This window comes from Triticum aestivum, chromosome 3A (assembly GCF_018294505.1).
Source record: "Triticum aestivum cultivar Chinese Spring chromosome 3A, IWGSC CS RefSeq v2.1, whole genome shotgun sequence".
NCBI classification, from domain to species: domain Eukaryota; kingdom Viridiplantae; phylum Streptophyta; class Magnoliopsida; order Poales; family Poaceae; genus Triticum; species Triticum aestivum.
Window position 1 is genome coordinate 696,304,987 of NC_057800.1, and position 22,548 is coordinate 696,327,534.

Below are 22,548 nucleotides of genomic sequence, written 5' to 3' on the forward strand. Positions count from 1 at the left end.
GGCATAGCCAAAATTTCAATGGCATGTATGGAATTCACCCAAACATATTAGAACCGATTAATATCGAGGAAAACAAAGATGAGTACACTGGGTTCGCTCTAGGAGCAGCAATCGAGTGAAGTGGAGGTTCGCTACAACGCTTGTTCGAGAAGCCGATCGGTGTGATTCAGTGTTCCTCTTGGTGGCCCATGAAGTCTCAAAAACGGGGTAGGCCCAGGTAGCTCATTTTTTTAAGGAAAAATTAAAATTAACAAAAATAAACTTGATGTAGAAAAAGCAGAAAAAACATAATTTTACAATTGCCATGCTCTAACCTTATAAAAGAACAACTTTGTTTCGTTAAATTTTCCATAGTACAAATAATGAATTTGCCGTGGTTCAACACAATTTACCAAAAAAAGAATTTGCAAAAATGATGTAAAAAGGATTTCACAACAAATATATGATATAAATAATAAATATTCCATCAAATAATTAATATATAATGAAATTACCATGGTCTAACTAAAAATTTTCCATGGTATAACTAATGATTTTACCATGGTGTAAATAATAAAATTGTTATGGCCTAACTAAAAAATTGTCATGGTCTAAATAAAAAAATTGCCATGAGACCTTAAAAACTACCACGAAGTAAATAATTAATTTGTTATGATACCTACAATAGAACTACCATAGTGTAATTAAATAAAAAAAATCTTGGTGTACTTTCAATAAAAATACCATGGTGTAATAAGGACTAGCTGAAGAAAAGTGGCATGCTACCTAGGCACTGCTACGCGTCAGCCGGCGGATATTTTTAAAAGATCCGCCGCCTCGCAGGCCATTGGATCTGAGACAATCTAGCGGTTGAAGTCTTTCTCTGCTTTGCAACAAAGACCTTGTTGCAGAAACATTTGCAACATTGATTGTGTTGCGGAATTTTTTTCCGTAACATAGATTGTGTTGCTAATTTTTTTGCAACATTGATTGTGTTGCGGGATATTTTATGCAACATAAGCCGTGTTGCAGAATTTTTTTTGTCTTCACTTTTTTTCTGTAACAAGGATCGAGTTGTGGAAGAATTAATGCAAAGTAGGTAATGTTGCAGAAAAGATAAAGATGAAAGACTCGGAGAGAAACGAGATGTTTGACAAAGAGATAAGTCTCGTCTTTCCCTGCGTGAGGCCTTGAGGGCATGTGGCACTTAAACAAAGGCGACGGACACGTCGATTGTTTTCAGCCGTCTGACGCTGAACATTTCCCATAATAAAATAGCATGTGGCAAAATTAGAAATTTCCTCCTCTACGAACATCTTTTGGAATTTGTAATGCCACACAACAAAAGTTATAAAATTCTGCATGGCAACTTTTGAAAATTTGTTCTTAAAAAAAATGAGAACTTGAAGCTTGGCCACGACCCTCTAGCTACAGACCACTGCAGCTTGAACCACATCCATGGTGGAGCTTGCGCGGTCACTCAAGAGATCGATTCGAGCTCCCGCGACCTTGGTTATGAGACAAGGAAGGGCGGGGGCGAGGGCGGGGATGGCCGGAGTCGATCTCAGACAGCGGCGGCGGTGGCGAGGATGGAAGACACGGGAGCTGAAAGTTCCTTCCCGCCAACCATTTCTAGTTTACACTTCACTGTAAAAATTGCCTCCAAGATTGGATATCTAGGATGCGAGGGCTCTTTTTAGGGGAGCTGGATAGTTTTTTTTTTTTTGGATGAGACCGTTTTGCACGATCTGGAATGGACGTTTTTTCGTCTAAAACCCTAAAACAACGATTATTTTACAGTTTGGGTCCTTCTAGGGGATATGCTAGGGAATTTTGTAAAACTAGCAGGCAGGTGCGCTGGTGGCGGGCATGTGTTTGCAAATTCACCTAGCAGCTCCGGTCCTCGCCGTCAGATGCAGATCGGACGGGCAACGCCAAAAGAGAAAGAAAAAGGCATAAAGCTTGCGCATCTTTACCCTAGCCGCCGCACGCACTCCGTTTCCTGTCGGCGCTGACACCCACAACTTGCCCCCCGCCCCCGCCCCCCTTCTCTCCCGCCGCCGCCGCCGCCGCCAGCGCGCATGGTTTGCGCCGCCGTCTCACTAGCCGGCGGAAGTGCCACTGCCGCTGCCACCTCCCTCTCCCGCCGACCAGCGCTCGACCTCCACAGCCGCCGCCTGCTCTGGGCGCGCGCGATGAGCCACGTCGCGCCGCGGCTCAGCTCCGCCACGGTCGGGGCCCCCACCCCCGACCACGACCAACGGCCCGCCAGGGCCAGGGCTGTCGCTGCGCAAGCAGGTAACGCAATCGGCTTCCTCGTGATTATTTATTTATTATTGGGTATTTCTCAAAAAAATCATTATTGGGAATTGGATAGCTGATTCCCACCAGCGGTCTCAGTGTAAATACGCTCTTGATTGTTGAACTGATGAATGGAAGTCACAAGACCCTACAGTCTAATGGTTCAATTGTTGTGTACTAATCTCCAACCCCTGCAGACTGTTCTGCACACGCACTAGTTAATATTTTGTCTTCTTTAGACCGTTCTGTATTGGTTGTTCAGTTCTATCCGGTAATTGATTAATTTTGTTAGAGCTCATGTGTTTGAACAAGCAGTCAAATAACATGGGTCCCAAGAGTTGTATATTCTCTTCATTTAACTTTATCTTGTTCTTAACATTGGAAATGCTTGAAAAAGCAATGAACTAATGGCAAGTTCCTACATCAACAGGAGTGAGGCAAGCACTGATATCTCTGTCGGATAAAACGGACTTGGCCAATCTTGGAAACGGTCTTGAGAGCTTGGGGTAACTCTACTCTTTCGTGCATCACCATGGGGAATTATGTTGTACATCAATGCCTACTTCAGGCAGTGCTCAACATATATCACCTTTCCCAAAGTTCTAGTTATGTAGGGTCTTATGAAGATTTTTGGGCCTTGTAGGTTTTCTATCATCTCCACTGGTGGTACAGCGTCAAGCCTGGAGGCAGCTGGAGTGAATGTTACAAAAGTCGAACAGATTACACATTTTCCTGAAATGGTATAGCTTAATTTATTCTTTGGCTGCTGGAGCATTTCTTCAAGCTTTTTTATTCCAACATTGTTTGTCATAGTCAATAAAGTAGTTCCTGAATAAAATTTGTTGCAAGTGTTTTAAAATTTCATTTTGTGAAATGTTTCTGTATCATGCTATACACCTATAGTTGATATAGTTGGCAAGTGTGATGTCCATTCGTGTAAAAGGTGCATGTGGATCTGATATAATAATCATTCTTTATTTCCAAATCTCTTCCCTTTGATGTCTCTTAAATCCTCATAATAGTTGTTGAATAATTGATAGGCGATAATTTACCTAACTATATTTTCGCTTGTCATCCCATTTTAGCATCTTCTGCTTTGCCTCTGGCTAGTCATTTAGAGGATATTGAGTATAAATCTTTCTTTTCATCTCCATTTACATTTCTGTTTTGGTGATTGCAGCTTGATGGAAGAGTAAAAACATTGCACCCCAGTATACATGGTGGTATTCTTGCCCGAAGAGACCAGGAGCATCATCTTGAAGCATTGAATGAGCATGGCATAGGTGAGAGTCCATTTTTTTCATCTTGGACCGTTGTAATATTCTTCCAATTATCATGCCATGATATAACAATCTTGGCTGGTATTCTCATTAAACTAGAGCATTTTTTTGGGCACAGGGACATTTGATGTGGTTGTGGTGAATTTGTATCCATTCTATGATAAGGTCACCTCTGGTACAATTACTTTTGAGGATGGCATTGAAAACATTGATATTGGTGGGCCTACAATGATCCGGGCTGCAGCGAAGGTAACTGCGTTTATCATTTGAAATTACATCCTTAGCGGCTGGTTGCAGTTGTTGCAATCTACCATAGCATTGAGTTCACGTTAACATATATCTGCTTGCTGTTTATTGAAAGTGTGCTTTATGTTCATTTATACTCACGGGATCGATGTAATAGTACTGTACAACTGATGTACGGCTTAATACTGATACCTTTGTTTACCTGACAGAATCATAAGGATGTTCTTGTTGTTGTGGATCATCATGATTACCCTGCTCTATTGAAATATCTACAAGAAAATCAAGTGGACCCACAGTTCCGCAGGATGCTGGCATGGAAAGCTTTCCAGCATGTGGCTTCTTATGATTCAGCCGTCTCAGAGTGGCTGTGGAAGCAATCGAGCGGTGGTATGATCCTTCTTTTGGTAAATGGTCAAATACTTATCTGAAAGTTCGTCTGCTATTTTCATCAGATATCACATTGGTCTTGGTTGTATGTATGTAGGAGATATATTTCCTCCAAGTTTTACTGTTCCCCTCTCGATGAAGTCGACACTTCGTTATGGTGAAAATCCTCATCAAAAGGCCGCATTTTATGGTGACAGGAGTCTTTCTCTAGTCAATGCCGGTGGTATTGCAACATCATTTCAGCACCATGGAAAGGTTAGGGCTTCACATATTTATTTTCCAGTTCTTGTTACAACAACAGTGGTCCACTAATTAGTCAAGAGTACACAAAGATCAACTCTAAATTTAATATTTGGTTTGTTCAGTACACATACACCTTGTTTTTTTATATTCCTGCTCCTTGTGAACTCATATTGTCAAAAAGTTCAGCGATGCTTCTTCAGGGTTTTTCATAACTCCTTCCTCTTTGCAGGAAATGTCTTATAACAATTACTTGGATGCTGATGCTGCATGGAATTGTGTGTCAGAGTTTGAGAATCCTACTTGTGTTGTGGTTAAGCACACCAATCCGTGCGGTGTTGCATCCCGGCAGGATGTTCTTGAGGCATACAGGTTGGCCGTAAAGGCAGATCCTGTGAGTGCATTTGGCGGAATCGTTGCATTCAACACCACAATTGACGAGGTATGCACTAGACTCTGATCTTATGTTTCACAAGCTTATACCGTTTTTGTAGTTGTGTTGCTGCCCATGACATGTTCCTGCATGCTCATTTGCAAATTCTCAATTATTCGTGAATTGTGAGAGCCTGAGAGGGGCAAATAACAAAATTTCTCTGGTGTAGGATCTTGCAAAGGAGATTCGCGAGTTTAGAAGTCCTACAGATGGCGAGACTCGGATGTTCTATGAGATCGTGGTGGCACCAGGATACACAGAGAAGGGCCTTGAGGTCCTCAAAGGTAAATCAAAGACGTTGAGGATCCTTGAGGCAAAGAGAAGTGGGAAAAACATGCTGTCGCTCAGGCAGGTCAGTGGTGGTTGGCTAGCTCAAGAATCTGACGATCTAACCCCAGAAGACATCACCTTCACGACGGGTTCTGAGAGAGCTCCGACGGACAGTGAGCTCTCGGATGCCAAGTTCGCCTGGCTCTGTGTGAAGCACGTCAAGAGCAACGCCATTGTGATTGCCAAGGTTAGTGCATTTCCCAGTGTGCCAAAGAAAAGATAGGTACAGTAAATTGCAGTTTGCAACATAACCCTTGCAAGCAAAAACACCCGCCGTTTTCAGTACTTGTATTCAATATAACATCATTTATTTTGACCTTTCGCTGAACTTGCACCAATATTCGACTTTGGTTTTATGTCCATGCCTGCCTATGGACCATCTGTTGGTGTGGCGCCTCATGGGAACCTGTTTGAAACTAGTGCTAAGTGCACCCAGTGCTGAGATATTTGGCATAATCTGCAAAGAAAGAAACTCTGAACTTGCACTGATTTTCGACTTTGGTTTTATCTGCATGCCCATCTATGAACCTTCTGTTGGTGTGGCGTGTGCTGAGGAACCTGTCTAAAACTAGTGCAAAGTGCAACCAAATGTCAAGATACTTAGCATAATTTGCATAGAAAGAAACTCTTGTTTTGTATCCTTTTTCTCACTTCAACCATTGTCAAATTAGGTAGTGCAAACTCACAGTCCTATCAGCTATTCCAAGCTTTGATTTCTACTATTCGTAAACCTACCTGACTGACCTGCCAAATCTAGTTCAGTGAATGGTTTTTCTGTGAATGTATTTGATGATCCTCCTGTGAGTGCAGGACAACTGCATGCTGGGCATGGGTAGCGGGCAGCCAAACAGGGTGGACAGCCTGAGGATCGCCTTCAGGAAAGCAGGGGAGGCTGCCAAGGGAGCTGCTCTGGCCAGCGACGCCTTCTTCCCATTCGGTGAGAATGAAATAATAGCCCCCATTCGATTCGACCAAGTGAGATCTTACAGGATGATAAACTGACTTGCGTGAGTGGAACTGCAGCTTGGAAGGATGCCGTGGAGGAGGCGTGCGAGAATGGCATCGGCACGATCGCGCAGCCCGGCGGCAGCATGAGGGACAAGGATGCCGTTGACTGCTGCAATAAGTACGGCGTGTCCCTCCTCTTCACCGGCGTCCGCCACTTCAGGCACTGAGCCTAACCTGAGCACTTAAGGCCATATCACCGGTCTATCGGTAGTTTGTCGCAATAAGACAGGCGCAGGTGATTCTGAGTCCAACTAGGATTAATTGTATGACGGTGGCGAAAGCATTTTGCCACGTACGCAAGTGAGGACGCCTAGGTGTTCGTCACATTGCTGAGCCAGCAGTGGCTGGGTAATAACAAGGTCAGAAAACCAGGGGCCATGTACTAGCTAAACGAAGCAAAAACTGTGTTTGTATTCAGACGTCGACATGAATCCAACTTGTGAGGCCATTCTTGACCTTTTCAGATGCCAGCGCGTGATCTTGGCTTGAAGATTTGTGCTTACCAGCAACCTTAAGATGCTGGTTTGTAGAATTAGGCCAATTCTGTGGATGGGGAAAGGGTATCAGATGCAGCCTGAGTGTAGCTTGGGGAGAAAGAGACTGTATGATCGTTTTCTTTTGTCCTTCTGGAATTCAGATGGATATAACGAAATTTAGAAGCGTTCTACATTTCTACTGAGAGAAGGAATCGTGCTGAAGCAGAATGAAATGTCAATCAACTTTCAGATGCATTTGCAACTGAACAGTGTTCTGCTTGTTGCTTGTTACAACTTGGGCAATGTACAGATCCCTGGTGTAGAATTTGAGCAACTTGCATGCTGACAGCCTCCCAGAGAGTTGTATCGCGCAATTACAGCAAAAGCAAACCATTTGCAATAACAGTATCACCCGGAAAGAAACATTTGTGCCTCATCTACGCCAGCACAACCCGGCTGATCTTTCACTATGTATGCATAGCTAACAGTCTTACCATCCTCAAGGACACTCCCAAAGCATCGTGTCGCGGCAAGCCTGTGCAGCAGTGTGCACCGCCAAGTGCGACGGTCTGAGAATGAGACCAATGCCTAATGCATACCCTACTAGCTAGAATGACACCAATGCCAAGTTTAACGCATGCTGACAACAACAAACTTCATACCATGAATGAAACTGCAGTTGGACAAAACAGAAATGCCATACCCCTACTCACTGGAGCGGCCCTGCTGACAGAACAGAATTGGTACCACAAACATTTTATCGAAATCAATCTATTACTTCTTCCACCAGCATCCAGCCACATATGACTTGGTATGGCACAAACAAACTCATCATGTAATATCACCTGCAGAAAGCATGCCTTGTAGAAGTAGGTCTTTCAGCTGCTGCCCCAACACAAATTCTAGCTAGGCACCAGTAGTGTTCTGGTACAAGCGGCACGGCGCGGCGCGGCGCCACCATTAAATCACATAGATCATTTGTCCCGTTGAGTAGTACTTGAGGTCGAAAGGGTCAGCAAAATCAAAATCAGAAGCTAGCTTGTGGCTGTGAACTGTAGATTCCCCGTCGGCGAGCGGGCTGTTCAAGAGCTCTAGTTTGCAAGCTTTGCTTTTCCATTTAGCGCTGGCCAGAGGCTTCAGCTTGGCGCTCACATAATCATCCCCCGAGGAGAAACATCATTGGTCACCACAACCACCATCTTCTCCAGCACCCGAGCCCTCTCCGCGACGAACTTGAGGAAAGTGACCTCGCTTCTCGTCCCTCGGAACTCGTAAAAGAACAGCCTCTTCAATTCTTCATGCCAGAACCTGAGATTGACCTTGCCGGTGGACTCTTCAGATATGGGCCGGGACTGCAGGTGAAATCGATCAGCATACATACATAGTTGAGGTATCTTATCAACGAGGACGGCAATTAACATGCAGTATTCTAAAAAAAGCAATTATCATGCAGCAGTCAAACAAAGGTACGGCCCTTTTTTGGTGAATGGTCTGATGATTTCTTCTCATATTTTTTATTCGATATCACATTGTCACGGTTGTGTGTTTGTAGGAGATACATTGCCCCCAAGCTTCTACTGTTCCGCTCTTGCTGAAGTCTACACTTGGTTATGGTGAAAATCCTCATCAAAAGGCGGCATTTTACGGCGACGGGAGTATTTCTCTAGTCAATGCCCGTGGTATTGCCACATCAGTTCAGCATCATGGAAAGGTTAGGAGGTCCTGTATTTTTTTTTTTCAGTTCTTGCTCCAACAAAGTGGCATAGAAATCAATCAAACATACACAGGTGGTTTTGAGTCCAAATAGGAATAATTGTATGACCAGCATTCCCGCCTATGCGCTCGTCATGTTGTAACACATTGCCGGCAGCGAGTGGGTAACTAAGGACAGAAAACCAGGGCCATGTACTAGTTAAACTGGGCAAAAATATGTCTGTGTTGAGACCTCAACATGAATCGAACTTCTGAGGCCATTCTGACCATACGATCTTTTGCTTGAAGATTTGTGATTAACACCAACATTCCACTGGTTTGTAGTGATCGTGTGGAGCACAGGGATCAACTCTTGAGCTGTAGATCTGATCTCCTATTTAGATGTAGTAGATTTTGTGGATGGGCAAAGGGAATCAGATGCTGCCTGATGTGTTGCTTCCGGAGAAAGAAGAAGACTCTGATTGTTTTCTTTCAGAAATCAGATGGATACACTAAAATTTAGAAGCATTATACAGAGAGAAGCGCGAAGGGATCACGCTGAACAATGTCAATTTACTGGAGATACATTTGCAGCTGAACAATGTCTAGATGCCCTGCTCGTTGCTTGTTACAACTGGAGCAATGTCCACATCCTGGAGTAGAATTTGAGCAAACTTGCATGCTGATAACCTCACAAAGACCATTCAAATGCCAGCACGTGATCTTGTCTTGAAGGTTTGTAATGAAGCACAATGAATCTCAATCTACTTCAGATAAATGTGCAACTGAACAATCTCCAGATGTCCTGCTTCTTGCCTGTCTCTGGTTTGGAATTTGAGCAACTAACATGCTGGTACTGTGTTTCTCAAAAAACACCTTGCAAAGATTTGCGCCGCACACTGCTGCCTAAATAGTTTAAGCAATGATTTTTCCATGAAGGAATTACAGAAAACTATTTGTAATACTTGAAGCTAGGCAAAGAAATAAATCTGGAGGCCTCCTCTTTGCTAGCACAACTGAACTGGTATTTCACTCTGCATAGCTAACAGTCTGACAATCAAATGATGCCTGAATGCGTGCTGCGGGTGTGTCGGTCTAAGAATGAGACCGGTGCCTACTGCATACCAAGTTAACTCATGCTGACAGCAACAAACTTATAACATAAATGAAGTTACAGTTGGACGAAACAGAAAGACCATAGTAATAGTCACTAGGCTAGATAGCCCTGCTGACTGAACAGACTTGCAGAAATTGGTGCCACTAAACATTTTCATCTAACTCAATCGTGCTGAGACGTGCTTAGCTGAGATATTATTTGGCGGTTTGTCTAAGTTGAGACACGCATATTGTGCCGAGATTTTGTATGGTAGACCTCATCTGAGATAGATTTTGAAAAGGTGAAGATACTACTGTTAGGAAAGAGCAACTAGTATTCACTGAGGGCCAGAGGCCAGTACATATACATATGTGGCAAAGTGCAGAGAACCCCTTATACATTGGGGATATACAGACAAGTGACTATACACATCTAACACCCCCCTCAAACTCATGGTGGATCAACAACACTGAGTTTGGAGAGAAGAAAACTATGTTGCGCTCGAGTTTGTGCCTTGGTGAAGAAGTCCGCCAACTGTAACTCGGAAGGCACATAGTGAAGAGCAAGAGTCTGATCCTGCATAGCAGCACGCACAAAGTGGGCATCCACACCGATGTGCTTGGTGAGCTCATGCTTCACCTGGTCACGCGCAATACTGATAGCACCGGTACTGTCGAACAGGAGAGGAGTTGAGGTAATAGCAGACACACCAAAGTCCTCAAGTAACCACCGTAACCAGATCACCTCAGCCGTCAACATAGCCATGGCTCGCAACTCAGCCTCTGTACTCGAGCGAGAAACTGCAGTCTGTTTCTTTGTCTTCCAGGCAATAAGAAAGCCACTAAGAAAGATACAGTAAGCAGACAGCGAGCGTCGATCAGAGGGATCACTAGCCCAGGTAGCATTAGAGTAGGCCTGGAGCTCAAGAGAGCTGGAGTGGGGAAAGAAAAGGCGCTGAAAGATCGTGCCACGAAGATATCGTAGAACACGGAGGAGGTGACTATAGTGGACAGAGGTGGGAGCTGACACAAACTGACTCAGGATGTGGACAGGATAGGAGATGTCAGGACGCGTAACAGCAAGATAGACAAGGCTGCCAACGAGGTGACGATAGCTAGTGGGATTAGGAAGAGGGTCACCATCAGATGCATGAAGTTGAATGTTGAGTTCCATAGGAGTGACAACGGTGCGCTCATCACCAAGAGCAGCGCGAGCAAGAAGATCCTGAATATATTTTTCTTGGGAGATGTAGAAGCCATTAGGTGTCGAGGAGATCTCAATCCCAAGAAAATAGCGAAGTGGACCAAGATCGGTCATGAGGAACTGGTCTCGAAGGCGAGCCTTAACAAAGGCAATGTACTCAGAGTCGTCACCAGTGATGATCATGTCATCAACATAGAGAAGGAGAAGAGTCCGACCACGAGGACACGTGTGAACAAACAACGCAGGATCATGATCACTGGGCAAGAAACCAGCCGCAGTCACCACAGAGGCGAAACGCTCAAACCAGGCGCGAGGGGCCTGTTTGAGACCATATAGGGAGCGGCGAAGTCTACAGACCATACCATCAGGAGCATAGTACCCCGGTGGTGGCTGCATAAAAACCTCCTCACGCAACTCGCCATTGAGAAAAGCGTTCTGAACATCAAGTTGAGAGATAGACCAGTGACGAACAGAAGCCACAACAAGAAGAGTGCGGACAGTGGTCATGTGGGCCACAGGAGCAAAAGTCTCATCATAATCTCGCCCCTGCTCCTGCTGAAAACCACGGGCCACAAGACGAGCTTTGTAGCGCTCAAGAGAACCATCGGAGCGAGTCTTAATCTTGTAGACCCACTTGCAGGTGATGGGACGGACACCGGAAGGAAGGGGAACCAGATCCCATGTGCTAGAGCGCTCAAGAGCAGCAAGCTCTTCAGCCATCGCAAGCTGCCATTGAGGTTGAGTCATGGCAGTCCGATAGGAAGTGGGCTCAGCAATAACAGAGAGACCGTACCGAGTAGGGGAGTAGCGATCAGGTGGGGGCGAGGTCGAGCACGGAGGTTGTGAACCGGGGGAGGCGTGGGAGGAGGTGCACCAGAGGTGGAAGGCTCGTCAAAGGAGACATCCTCAGTACGAGATCGACGAGTATAGTGGAGAGGGAACGGTGAGAGAGGGCGATGGACTGGAGATGATGGTGGAGAAGTGGAGGAGGAGGATGGAGAAGACGGGGTCGGTGATGAATTTGAAGGAATGAGAGGTACCGGAGGAAGAGGGGACACATGAGGCACATAGCAGGATGCATCAGGAAGGAGAAGGAAAGAAAGGTCGTCCACAGAGAGACTCGAGGAAGAAGAACGTGGGTAGTAAGAATGAGACTCATCAAAGGTCACATCACGCGAGATGCGTAAGCGACGAGCCACATGATCCCAACATCGATATCCCTTGTGCTCATCACTGTAGCCAAGGAAAACACACTCAACCGACTGAGCAGTCAGTTTGGTGCGTTCTCGGGGGGCAAGAAGAACATAGCACATGCATCCAAACATACGAAGAGCTGAGTAGTCAGGAGAGCGACCAGTGAGACACTCCATAGGAATACCACCCTGCAGAGCAGAAGATGGCTGAATGTTGATGAGATAGGTGGATGCAGAAACAGCCTCAACCCAAAAGTGGGGTGGAAGGGAAGCAACAATCATCAGCGCACGAGCCATCTCAAGCAAATGACGATGCTTTCGTTCGGCAACGCCATTCTGAGCATGAGCACCAGGACAAGAGAACTGGGCAAGAGTACCCCGTTCCACGAGAAAACCACGCAACAGCTGAGAGATATACTCTCCAGCAGAGTCAGCACGAAAAGTACGAATGGGCGTGGCAAACTGGGTGTGAACCATGGCAGCAAAAAGTTTGTATATAGGGAGAACCTCGCTACGAGATTTCATGAAGTAGAGCCAAGTGTAGCGAGAGAAATCATCAATAAACAAAACATAGTAGCGATGACCACCTTTCGAATCAAAGGGAGCAGGACCCCAGACATCAGAATGAACTAAGTCAAAAGGACGTTGAGATACAGATTCACTAGTAGGATAAGGTAACTGAGTCTGTTTGCCAAGTCTGCAACCATTACAATGTAAGGAGACATCTCCAGATACATACCCTAAGAGGCCCTGACGAACTAACGAAGACAAGCGAGACCCACAGATATGACCAAGGCGATAATGCCACTGCTGGAAGGACGCAGACGAAGAGGCAGCAAGAGCATGAGAGCTGGCAGAAGTGGTGGCAGCGGAAGGAACACAAAGCCAGTCAATCTCCCAAAGGCCCGCTGATTCACGGCGCCGGGGGCCAGCACCAACCAAAGCCTTGGTGCGACGATCCTGAATAGAGCAAGAATCGGTATCAAGAATGACACGACAACCAGAATCAGTAAGTTGGGCAGCAGGAAAAAGATTCATGGTAAGGCGAGGAACATGAGAAACACTCGGAACAGAAAAAGATGGAGTGGAAAGAATACCAAGACTAGCAATAGGAAGAGATGTGCCATCGGTAGTAAGAACATTAACAGGCCAATCAAGAGGTCGAAGAGAAGACAACGTGGAAGAATCAGAAGACATATGAAAGGAGGCTCCAGAATCCAGAACCCACGACGATGTACCTGACTGTGTAGATGCCGGTGATGGTGAGGAAGGGGATGCAGTCACACCAGCAGCAGAAGCAGTCGACGAGGAGCCTGAGGAAGCAAGAAGACGCTTGAGGCGAACAATGTCTTGGTCAGTGAGTGACGGAGTCGAGGAAGACACAGGAGTCCCGCTGAAGGAGGAGCGCCTCTGGTCTCGCTTCTTCTGGTGACAATCAGACTCTGGGTGACCTGGCCGGGAGCAGTAACCACAGACAGTGTCACGACGCGACGTGCCCTTCTCAGCATAAGGAGGACGGCTCACCCCCCTGGAGGAGTAGGCAGGAGGGGCGGAGCAGTAAGGCGAGTAGACGAGGCAGGAGCCCGAGCGGCCAGTACTGACGGAACCAGAAGCAACCTAGCAGAGCGAAGGCGGGTCTCCTCAGCACGAAGCTCAGCAAGTATCTCTGAGATAGGAACACGACCACGAGCAAGCAAGTGAGCACGGCGAGGCTCAAACTTAGACTGGAGGCGAGATAAGAACTCATGGACCCGCTGAAACTCCAGATCAGACCGAGTAGTCTGACAGCAACGACAGGTTCCACAAACAACTGTCCGAAGAGAGTCAAGCTGGCGCCAGATGGCAGAGCATTGTGAATAGAACTCATCAATAGAAGAATCACCTTGCCGGAGTGCGTTCTCCTGACGCACCACAGATAGGTAGAGAGCATCACCAGAGGGCTGATAGCGCTGACAGAGATAAGACCACATCGCTGCAACTGTGCCAAGTCCCATGATCTCGGAAGCAAACTGAGGGAGGACACTTGCAGTGAGAACAGCAGCAGCTCAAGCATCATCATTGCACCACTAAGTGTAAGCAGACAGATCATCCCGGTACACAGAGAGAGCATCGGAATAAGCGGATACCTGCTGATCATAAGCATCAACCGCAGCATCATCCAAAGCCTTGGCAGTATCCCGGTCAGCCTGAGAAGCATTGGCAACAAGGACCGGCGGCACCGGTGGTATTGGAGCCACGGGCGCAACAGGGCAGGGCGGACAGGGGACCTCGCCAGAAAGAACACCCCACAAAAGGAGCCCACACATATGGATGCGCATGAAGCCCACAAACTCAGCATAGTTCATGCCATCGAAGATCACCGAGCATCGAGGAACGGCGACATAGCCTGAAGAGGACATAAAGAAGTCTCTCTGGATCAAGCAGGCGTTTTTTTGGAGTCAACACAGACCCGGACGGGATCTGGATCGAGCAGACGCTCACACACGAGCAGCTCGAGAGCAAGCAGAGGAGCGCTCGGGGAGGACCAGATCGGGCGGACGAGCGGCTGGGGAGAGCGGGAGGAGCCGCAGCCGAAACAGATCAGGGGGAGCCGCGGTCAGACGTACCCTGGCGACAGCAGGAGATCCAGCCTCGGCGGCGGCTGGAATAGCTCGATCCAGCCGCGACCGGGGCCCTGGCGAACCGGCTACGTGCAGGTGAGCACCAGCGGCAGTTGGAACAGCCGGACTACGGGCACTGCGCGAGGGGACGAGGAGCGCGCGGCCCGGACGGGATCGAGGCGCTCCCGAGGCAGGCCCGAGCAGAGGAGGTGCTCCCGAGGCGGGATCGAGCAATAGCTTGGCTTGGCGCGAGTCAAGAGGCGCCAGTCGGGGAGACAAGGCCGAACGGGATAGGCCGGGGCGGCGGATCCGGACGGGATGAGAGCGACGGCGGCGGCCAGAATCGAGCAGAGGAGCACGGAGTTGCAGCGTGCGGTGGAGCAAGGGGAACCTAAGCATCTGATACCATGTTAGGAAAGAGCAACTAGTATTCACTGAGGGCCAGAGGCCAGTACATATACATGTATGGCAAAGTGTAGAGAACCCCTTATACATTGGGGATATACAGACAAGTGACTATACACATCTAACAACTACCACTTCACTTACGAAATATGATGAAAAATAATATTGGACATGAAAACCACATTTGAACAAAAGTTTCGATGATTCTAGACAGCATAATCATATACTTCAACAATTCTAGTAAGATCGACTCAACACTACAAACATATGTGTTGGAAACTTTCAACCAAATATTGGTTGTCCATGAAGGAATTAACAAGGCCATCATATCATCCTACAGTAGTTAAATAATACTTTGACTTGGGTACTAGGATGGGTGACCTCCTGGGAAGTCCTCGTGAAATGGTTTCATATCTAGGCTACCCCAACTTGTTTGGGACAAAAGGCTTAGTAAGTAAGTAAGTACTTGGCACTAACAACCTCATCATGTCATACCACCTGCAGAAAGCATGACACGGCTTGCAAGAGAAGTAGGTTTTTCAGCTGCTGCCACAACACAAAGTCTAGCTGCATAGTATGTACCAAATAGTCTTGCACAGGTGGCATGGCGCGGCGATACCAATTAACTCGCAAAGATCCTTTGTTCTGTGTAGTAGTACTTGAGGCCAAAAGGGTCTGCAAACTAAAAATCAGAAGCGAGCTTGTGGCTGTAAACTCTAGTTCCCCCGTCATTGAGCGAACTCTTGAAGAGTTTCTAGTTTGCAACCTTTGTTGTTACATTTTGCGCTGATCAGAGGCTTGAGCTTGGCGCTCACATTATCATCCCCCGAGGAGAAACATCATTGGTCACCACTGTTAGAATATGTATAGGATAGTTTCATTCAAATTGTAATCTATCTCTATCTCCTTTCTTTCCTCTCCTCGTTAACCTCCTGTACCGAACCACCTGAGATCAATCTTCTTGATCTCTTCTTGTACTCCAAGGCATAGCCATTATATATAAACATGCGGCCCAAGACAAAGGGTTCAACGCTTCCAACCCAATTTACATGGTATTAGAGCATCTTCCTCTTAGATCGAAGATCGCATCTAGCTACCTTCCCGCGGCCGAGATCATGTCCTCCTCCGCAGCCCTATCTTCCACCACGAGCGCGCTTTCCTCCTCCACGGCCTCCACCTTCACATCATCATCTAGCAGCAGCTCTATCCCTCTCGGACCGCCCCCACAGGAGAAGCTAACAAGGGGAAACTTCCTCTTATGGAAGGCCGTCGTGCTCCCGCAAATCCGAGGCGCACAGATGGAGCGCCATCTTGATGGGACGAGCCAGGAACCACCGGCCACCCTCACCATCACCAAAGATGGAAAAGACGAACAGATCGTCAACTTCGCCCGAACCCTCTGGTACACGCAGCAACATCAACTCCAGGGATATCTGATGGGATCTTTGTCCCGTGAGATTCTCGCTCAAGTTGCCACCCTCCAGACACCAGCAGAGGTCTGGAGCGCCATCAATGCCATGTTCGCCGCCCAGAGCCAGAGTCAGGCCATCAACACCCGCATCGAGCTCACAAACTTGAAGAAAGGTAACATGTCCATGGCAGAATATCTTGGCAAAATTAAAACCCTTACAGATGAAGTTGCATGCTGCACCGGAGTTCCTCTTCCCGATCCACAGATAGTCTCCAAGATCATGGCTGGCCTCGATCTGGACTGCAATCCAGTCGTGTCTGCTCTGTCTGCTAGGGTTGAGCCGGTCTCGATTTAGGAGCTGTACAGCCAGCTCTTGAGCTTTGATGCTCGCCTCGCCCTTCTCCACGGCACCAACATCAGGCAGTCCTCCGTCAACTCGGCGGCTCGCGGGCGCGGCCGTGGGCGTGGTCACCAGGGACAGAACCACAGCTCCAACGGCGGCGGACGCGGCAACTACCAGGGCGAGGGTGCTCGTTCTGGTGGTGGCAACAACTCCATAGGTGGCGGCTTCAACAACAACAACAGCCGCCGCTCCTCCTCAAATCGCCGCCCTCGTTGTCAGCTGTGCAAAAAGTCAGGCCATGAGGTCATGGACTGTTGGCACAGGTATGATGAAGACTTCGTCCCCGACGCTCGTCATGTTGCTGCTGCCATACGTGAAGAAGGAGGAGGAGACGGCGTTTGGTACATGGACTCGGGTGCAACAGATCATGTCACCAGCGAGTTAGAGCAACTTGCACTTCATGAGAGATACCATGGTGGCGATCAGATTCACGCTGCGGCAAGTGGTGGAGGTATGGATATTTGTCATATTGGAAAAGCTTACATTAATTCCCCCAACCTTAAACATGATCTAGTTCTTAAAGACGTTCTTCATGTCCCACAAGCTGATAAAAATCTTGCATCCATGTCTCGTCTAGCTACTGACAATAACATCTTCTTTGAAACTCACCCTCGTTACTTTTTTATAAAGGACCGGGCAACGAGGGAACTTCTTCATCACGGTAGATGCGTTGGAGGGCTCTACCCCATTACATCCGGAGCACTCAGTCGCAATCGGCGTCAAGTTTATTCTGCCACTAAGCCCTCCTTGGAAAGGTGGCATCAAAGATTAGGACACCCATCATCAATCATAGTTAAACAAGTAGTCAATAAAGACAAATTTTCTTTGTCACACAGTCAAAATAGAGAGTCAGTTTGTGAAGCCTGTCAGTGTGCCAAGAGCCACCAACTTCCTTATCCCAAGTCAAATAGTGTGTCTCATGCTCCTTTAGAGCTTATTTTCAGTGATGTATGGGGTCATGCAAGAGATTCCTTTGGAAGAAATAAATACTATGTCAGTTTTATTGATGATTATAGCAAGTTCACTTGGATTTATTTACTCAAATATAAATCTGAGGTTTTCTCTGTCTTTCAAGAATTTCAGAAACTGGTTGAAAGACACTTCAACAGAAAAATTCTAACAGTCCAAAGTGACTGGGGAGGGGAGTATGAAAAACTCAACTCTTTCTTCCGTAGCATAGGAATTCAGCACCATGTGTCTTGTCCTCATGCTCATCAACAGAACGGTTCTGCCGAGCGCAAACACCGCCACATTGTTGAAGTTGGACTCTCTCTACTTGCTCATGCGTCTATGCCTCTAAAATATTGGGATGAAGCTTTCATTACAGCAACATATCTCATTAATCGTCTTCCAAGTAAAGTTATTGGCAACTCCACTCCTTTGGAACGTCTCTACCATCAAAAACCAGAGTACAACTCTCTCAAAACTTTTGGGTGTGCTTGTTATCCCAACCTACGCCCGTATAATCATCACAAACTTGAATTCCGTTCCACTCAATGTGTTTTTCTAGGCTATAGTAATCTACACAAGGGATACAAGTGCCTAGAAATTTCCACCGGACGTATATATATTTCTCGAGATGTAATTTTTGATGAAACTCTCTTTCCGTTTGCCAAGCTTCATCCCAATGCAGGCGCTCTTCTCCGTGCTGAAATAGCACTTCTTCCGGACCTTGACACACTATCTGATCACGGGGGTGAATTATCTATAGCTGACCATGTGAACAAATCCGTTGAAAATTGCAGCTCTAATGATGTATGTACAAATGCAGCTCATGATTTTATGTGCCCAGAAACAGACAATACAGGTGTTGCTGATCGCGAGGAGGATTCTAGCGGGCGATCTGGCGCGCGATCCCAGGCGAATCCTGGCGCCAGCGCCAGCACAATCATGTTGGAAATATGCCCTAGAGGCAATAATAAAAGCATTATTATTATATTTCCTTATTCATGTTAATTGTCTTTGTTCATGCTATAATTGTGTTATCCGGAAATTGTAATACATGTGTGAATAACAGACACCAACATGTCCCTAGTAAGCCTCTAGTTGACTAGCTCGTTGATCAACAGATAGTCATGGTTTCCTGACTATGGACATTGGATGTCATTGATAACGAGATCACATCATTAGGAGAATGATGTGATGGACAAGACCCAATCCTAAACATAGCACAAGATCGTATAGTTCGTTTGCTAGAGTTTTTCCAATGTCAAGTATCTTTCCTTAGACCATGAGATCGTGTAACTCCCGGATACTGTAGGAGTGCTTTGGGTATACCAAACGTCACAACATAACTGGGTGACTATAAAGGTAGACTACGGGTATCTCCGAAAGTGTCTGTTGGGTTGACATGGATCAAGACTGGGATTTGTCACTCCGTATGACGGAGAGGTATCACCGGGCCCACTCGGTAATGCATCATCATAATGAGCTCAAAGTGACCAAGTATCTGGTCACGGGATCATGCATTACGGTACGAGTAAAGTGACTTGCCGGTAACGAGATTGAACGAGGTATTGGGATACCGACGATCGAATCTCGGGCAAGTAACATATCGATTGACAAAGGGAATTGTATACGGGGTTGATTGAATCCTCGACATCGTGGTTCATCCGATGAGATCATCATGGATCATGTGGGAGCCAACATGGGTATCCAGATCCCGCTGTTGGTTATTGACCGGAGAGTCGTCTCGGTCATGTCTGCTTGTCTCCCGAACCCGTAGGGTCTACACACTTAAGGTTCGGTGACGCTAGGGTTGTGAAGATATGTATATGCAGTAACCCGAATATTGTTCGGAGTCCCGGATGAGATCCCGGACGTCACGAGGAGTTCCAGAATGGTCCGGAGGTAAAGAATTATATATAGGAAGTGCTGTTTCGGCCATTGGGACAAGTTTCGGGGTCACCGGTATTGTACCGGGACCACCGGAAGGGTCCCGGGGGTCCACCGGGTGGGGCCACCTATCCCGGGGGCCCCATGGGCTTAAGTGGGAAGGAACCCAGCCCAAAGTGGGCTGGGGCGCCACCCCCCAAGGGCCCATGCGCCTAGGGTTGGGGGGAAACCCTAAAGGGGGCGCCCCCTTGCTTGGGGGGCAAGCCCCCCACCCCTTGGCCGCCGCCCCCCTAGGAGATCCCATCTCCTAGGGCCGGCCACCCCCCTTGGCACCCCTATATATAGTTGAGGAGAGGGGAGGACTTCATACCTCAGCCTTGGCGCCTCCCTCTCTCCCTGTTACGTCTCTCTCTCGTAGTATAGGCGAAGCCCTACTACTGTGACGCCCTGCATCCACCACCACGCCGTCGTGCTGCTGGATCTTCATCAACCTCTCCTTTCCCCTTGCTGGATCAAGAAGGAGGAGACTACTTCCGTCCCGTACGTGTGTTGAACGCGGAGGTGCCGTCCGTTCGGCGCTTGGTCATCGGTGATTTGGATCACGTCGTGTTCGACTACATCATCACCGTTCTTTGAACGCTTCCGCACGCAATCTACAAAGGTATGTAGATGCATCTGATGACTCGTTGCTAGATGAACTCCTAGATGGATCTTGGTGAAACGAGTAGGAAATTTTTTGTTTTCTGCAACGTTCCCCAACAGTGGCATCATGAGCTAGGTCTATGCGTAGTTCTTCTTGCGCGAGTAGAACACAATTTGTTGTGGGCGTAGATTTGTCAACTTTCTTGCCGCTACTAGTCTTTTCTTGCTTCAGCGGCATTGTGGGATGAAGCGGCCCGGACCAACCTTACACGTACGCTTACGTGAGACCGGTTCCACCGACTAACATGCACTACATGCATAAGGTGGCTGGCGGGTGTCTGTCTCTCCTACTTTAGTTGGAGCGGATTCGATGAAAAGGGTCCTTATGAAGGGTAAATAGAAGTTGACAAATCACGTTGTGGCTTTAACGTAGATAAGAAGACGTTCTTGCTAGAACCATAATTCAGCCACGTAAAACTTGCAACAACAATTAGAGGACGTCTAACTTGTTTTTGCAGCGAGTGGTTTGTGATATGATATGGCCAAAGTTGTGATGAATGATGAATGATCTATATGTGATGTATGAGATGTTCATGCTATTGTAATAGGAATCACGACTTGCATGTCGATGAGTATGACAACCGGCAGGAGCCATAGGAGTTGTCTTTATTCTTTTATATGACCTGCGTGTCATTGAGAAACGCCATGTAAATTACTTTACTTTATTGCTAAACGCGTTAGCCATAGTAGTAGAAGTAATAGTTGGCGAGCAACTTCATGGAGACACGATGATGGAGATCATGATGATGGAGATCATGGTGTCAAGCCGGTGACAAGATGATCATGGAGCCCCAAGATGGAGAACAAAGGAGCTATGTGATATTGGCCATATCATGTCACGTTTATTATTTGATTGCATGTGATGTTTATCATGTTTTGCATCTTGTTTACTTAGAACGACGGTAGTAAATAAGATGATCCCTCATAATAATTTCAAGAAGTGTTCCCCCTAACTGTGCACCGTTGCGACAGTTCGCTGTTTCAAAACACCACGTGATGATCGGGTGTTTTATTCAGACGTTCACATACAACGGGTGTAAGACAGATTTACACATGCAAACACTTAGGTTGACTTGACGAGCCTAGCATGTACAGACATGGCCTCGGAACACAAAAGACCAAAAGGTCGAGCATGAGTCGTATAGAAGATACGATCAACATGAAGATGTTCACCGATGTTGACTAGTCCGTCTCACGTGATGATCGGACACGGCCTAGTTAACTCGGATCATGTTATGCTTAGATGACTAAAAAAGGGATGTCTATCTAAGTGGGAGTTCATTAATAATTTGATTAGATGAACTTAATTATCATGAACTTAGTCTAAAATGTTTTACAATATGTCTTGTAGATCAAATGGCCCACGTAGTCCTCAACTTCAACGCGTTCCTAGAGAAAACCAAGCTGAAAGACGATGGCAGCAACTATACGGACTGGGTCCGGAACCTGAGGATCATCCTCATAGCTGCCAAGAAAGATTATGTCCTACAAGCACCGCTAGGTGATCCACCCGTCCCACAGAACCAAGACGTTATGAACGCTTGGCAGACACATGTTGACGACTACTCCCTCGTTCAGTGCGGCATGCTTTACAGCTTAGAGCCGGGGCTCCAAAAGCGTTTTGAGATACATGGAGCATATGAGATGTTCGAAGAGCTGAAAATGGTTTTTCAAGCTCATGCCCGGATCGAGAGATATGAAGTCTCCGATAAGTTCTTCAGCTGTAAGATGGAGGAAAATAGTTCTGTCAGTGAGCACATACTCACTATGTTTGGGTTACATAACCGCTTGTCTCAGCTGGGAGTTAATCTCCTGGATGATGCGGTCATTCACAGAATCCTCCAGTCGCTTCCACCAAGCTACAAGAGCTTTGTGATGAACTTCAACATGCAGGGGATGCAAAAGACCATTCCTGAGTTGTTCTCAATGCTGAAATCAGCGGAGGTAGAAGTCAAGAAGGAACATCAAGTGTTGATGGTCAATAAAACCACTAAGTTCAAGAAAGGCAAGGGTAAAAAGAGCTTCAAGAAGGACGGCAAAGAGGTTGCCGCGCCCGGCAAGCAAGCTGTCGGGAAGAAGCCAAAGAATGGACCCAAGCCCGAGACTGAGTGCTTTTATTGCAAGGGAAGCGGTCACTGGAAGCGGAACTGCCCTAAATACTTAGCAGACAAGAAGGACGGCAAAACAAAAGGTATATGTGATATACATGTAATTGATGTGTACCTTACTAGTGTCCGTAGTAGCTCCTGGGTATTTGATACCGGTGCAGTTGCTCACATTTGTAACTCAAAGCAGGGGCTGCGGAATAAGCGGAAACTAGCAAAGGAC

General features: G+C 46.9%; 2 protein-coding genes across 2 annotated transcripts; one reads left to right on the forward strand and one right to left on the reverse strand.

Annotated features, from left to right (window-relative positions):
• The first annotated feature begins 1,988 nt into the window (after positions 1 to 1,988).
• Positions 1,989 to 6,667, forward strand: LOC123063293 (bifunctional purine biosynthesis protein PurH). The gene is made up of 11 exons (XM_044487033.1): positions 1,989 to 2,277; positions 2,711 to 2,786; positions 2,924 to 3,020; positions 3,461 to 3,563; positions 3,679 to 3,809; positions 4,016 to 4,193; positions 4,291 to 4,448; positions 4,666 to 4,875; positions 5,036 to 5,383; positions 6,007 to 6,133; positions 6,220 to 6,667. Exons 1-11 carry the CDS (start codon positions 2,061 to 2,063, stop codon positions 6,369 to 6,371), a joined length of 1,797 nt encoding a protein of 598 aa, XP_044342968.1. The 5' UTR covers positions 1,989 to 2,060; the 3' UTR covers positions 6,372 to 6,667.
• Positions 6,668 to 6,967: 300 nt separating this feature from the next.
• Positions 6,968 to 15,601, reverse strand: LOC123057178 (uncharacterized). The gene is made up of 3 exons (XM_044480284.1): positions 15,452 to 15,601; positions 14,471 to 14,863; positions 6,968 to 8,032 (listed from the first exon to the last, which is right to left on the reverse strand). Exons 1-3 carry the CDS (start codon positions 15,599 to 15,601, stop codon positions 7,829 to 7,831), a joined length of 747 nt encoding a protein of 248 aa, XP_044336219.1. The 3' UTR covers positions 6,968 to 7,828.
• Positions 15,602 to 22,548: the final 6,947 nt, after the last annotated feature.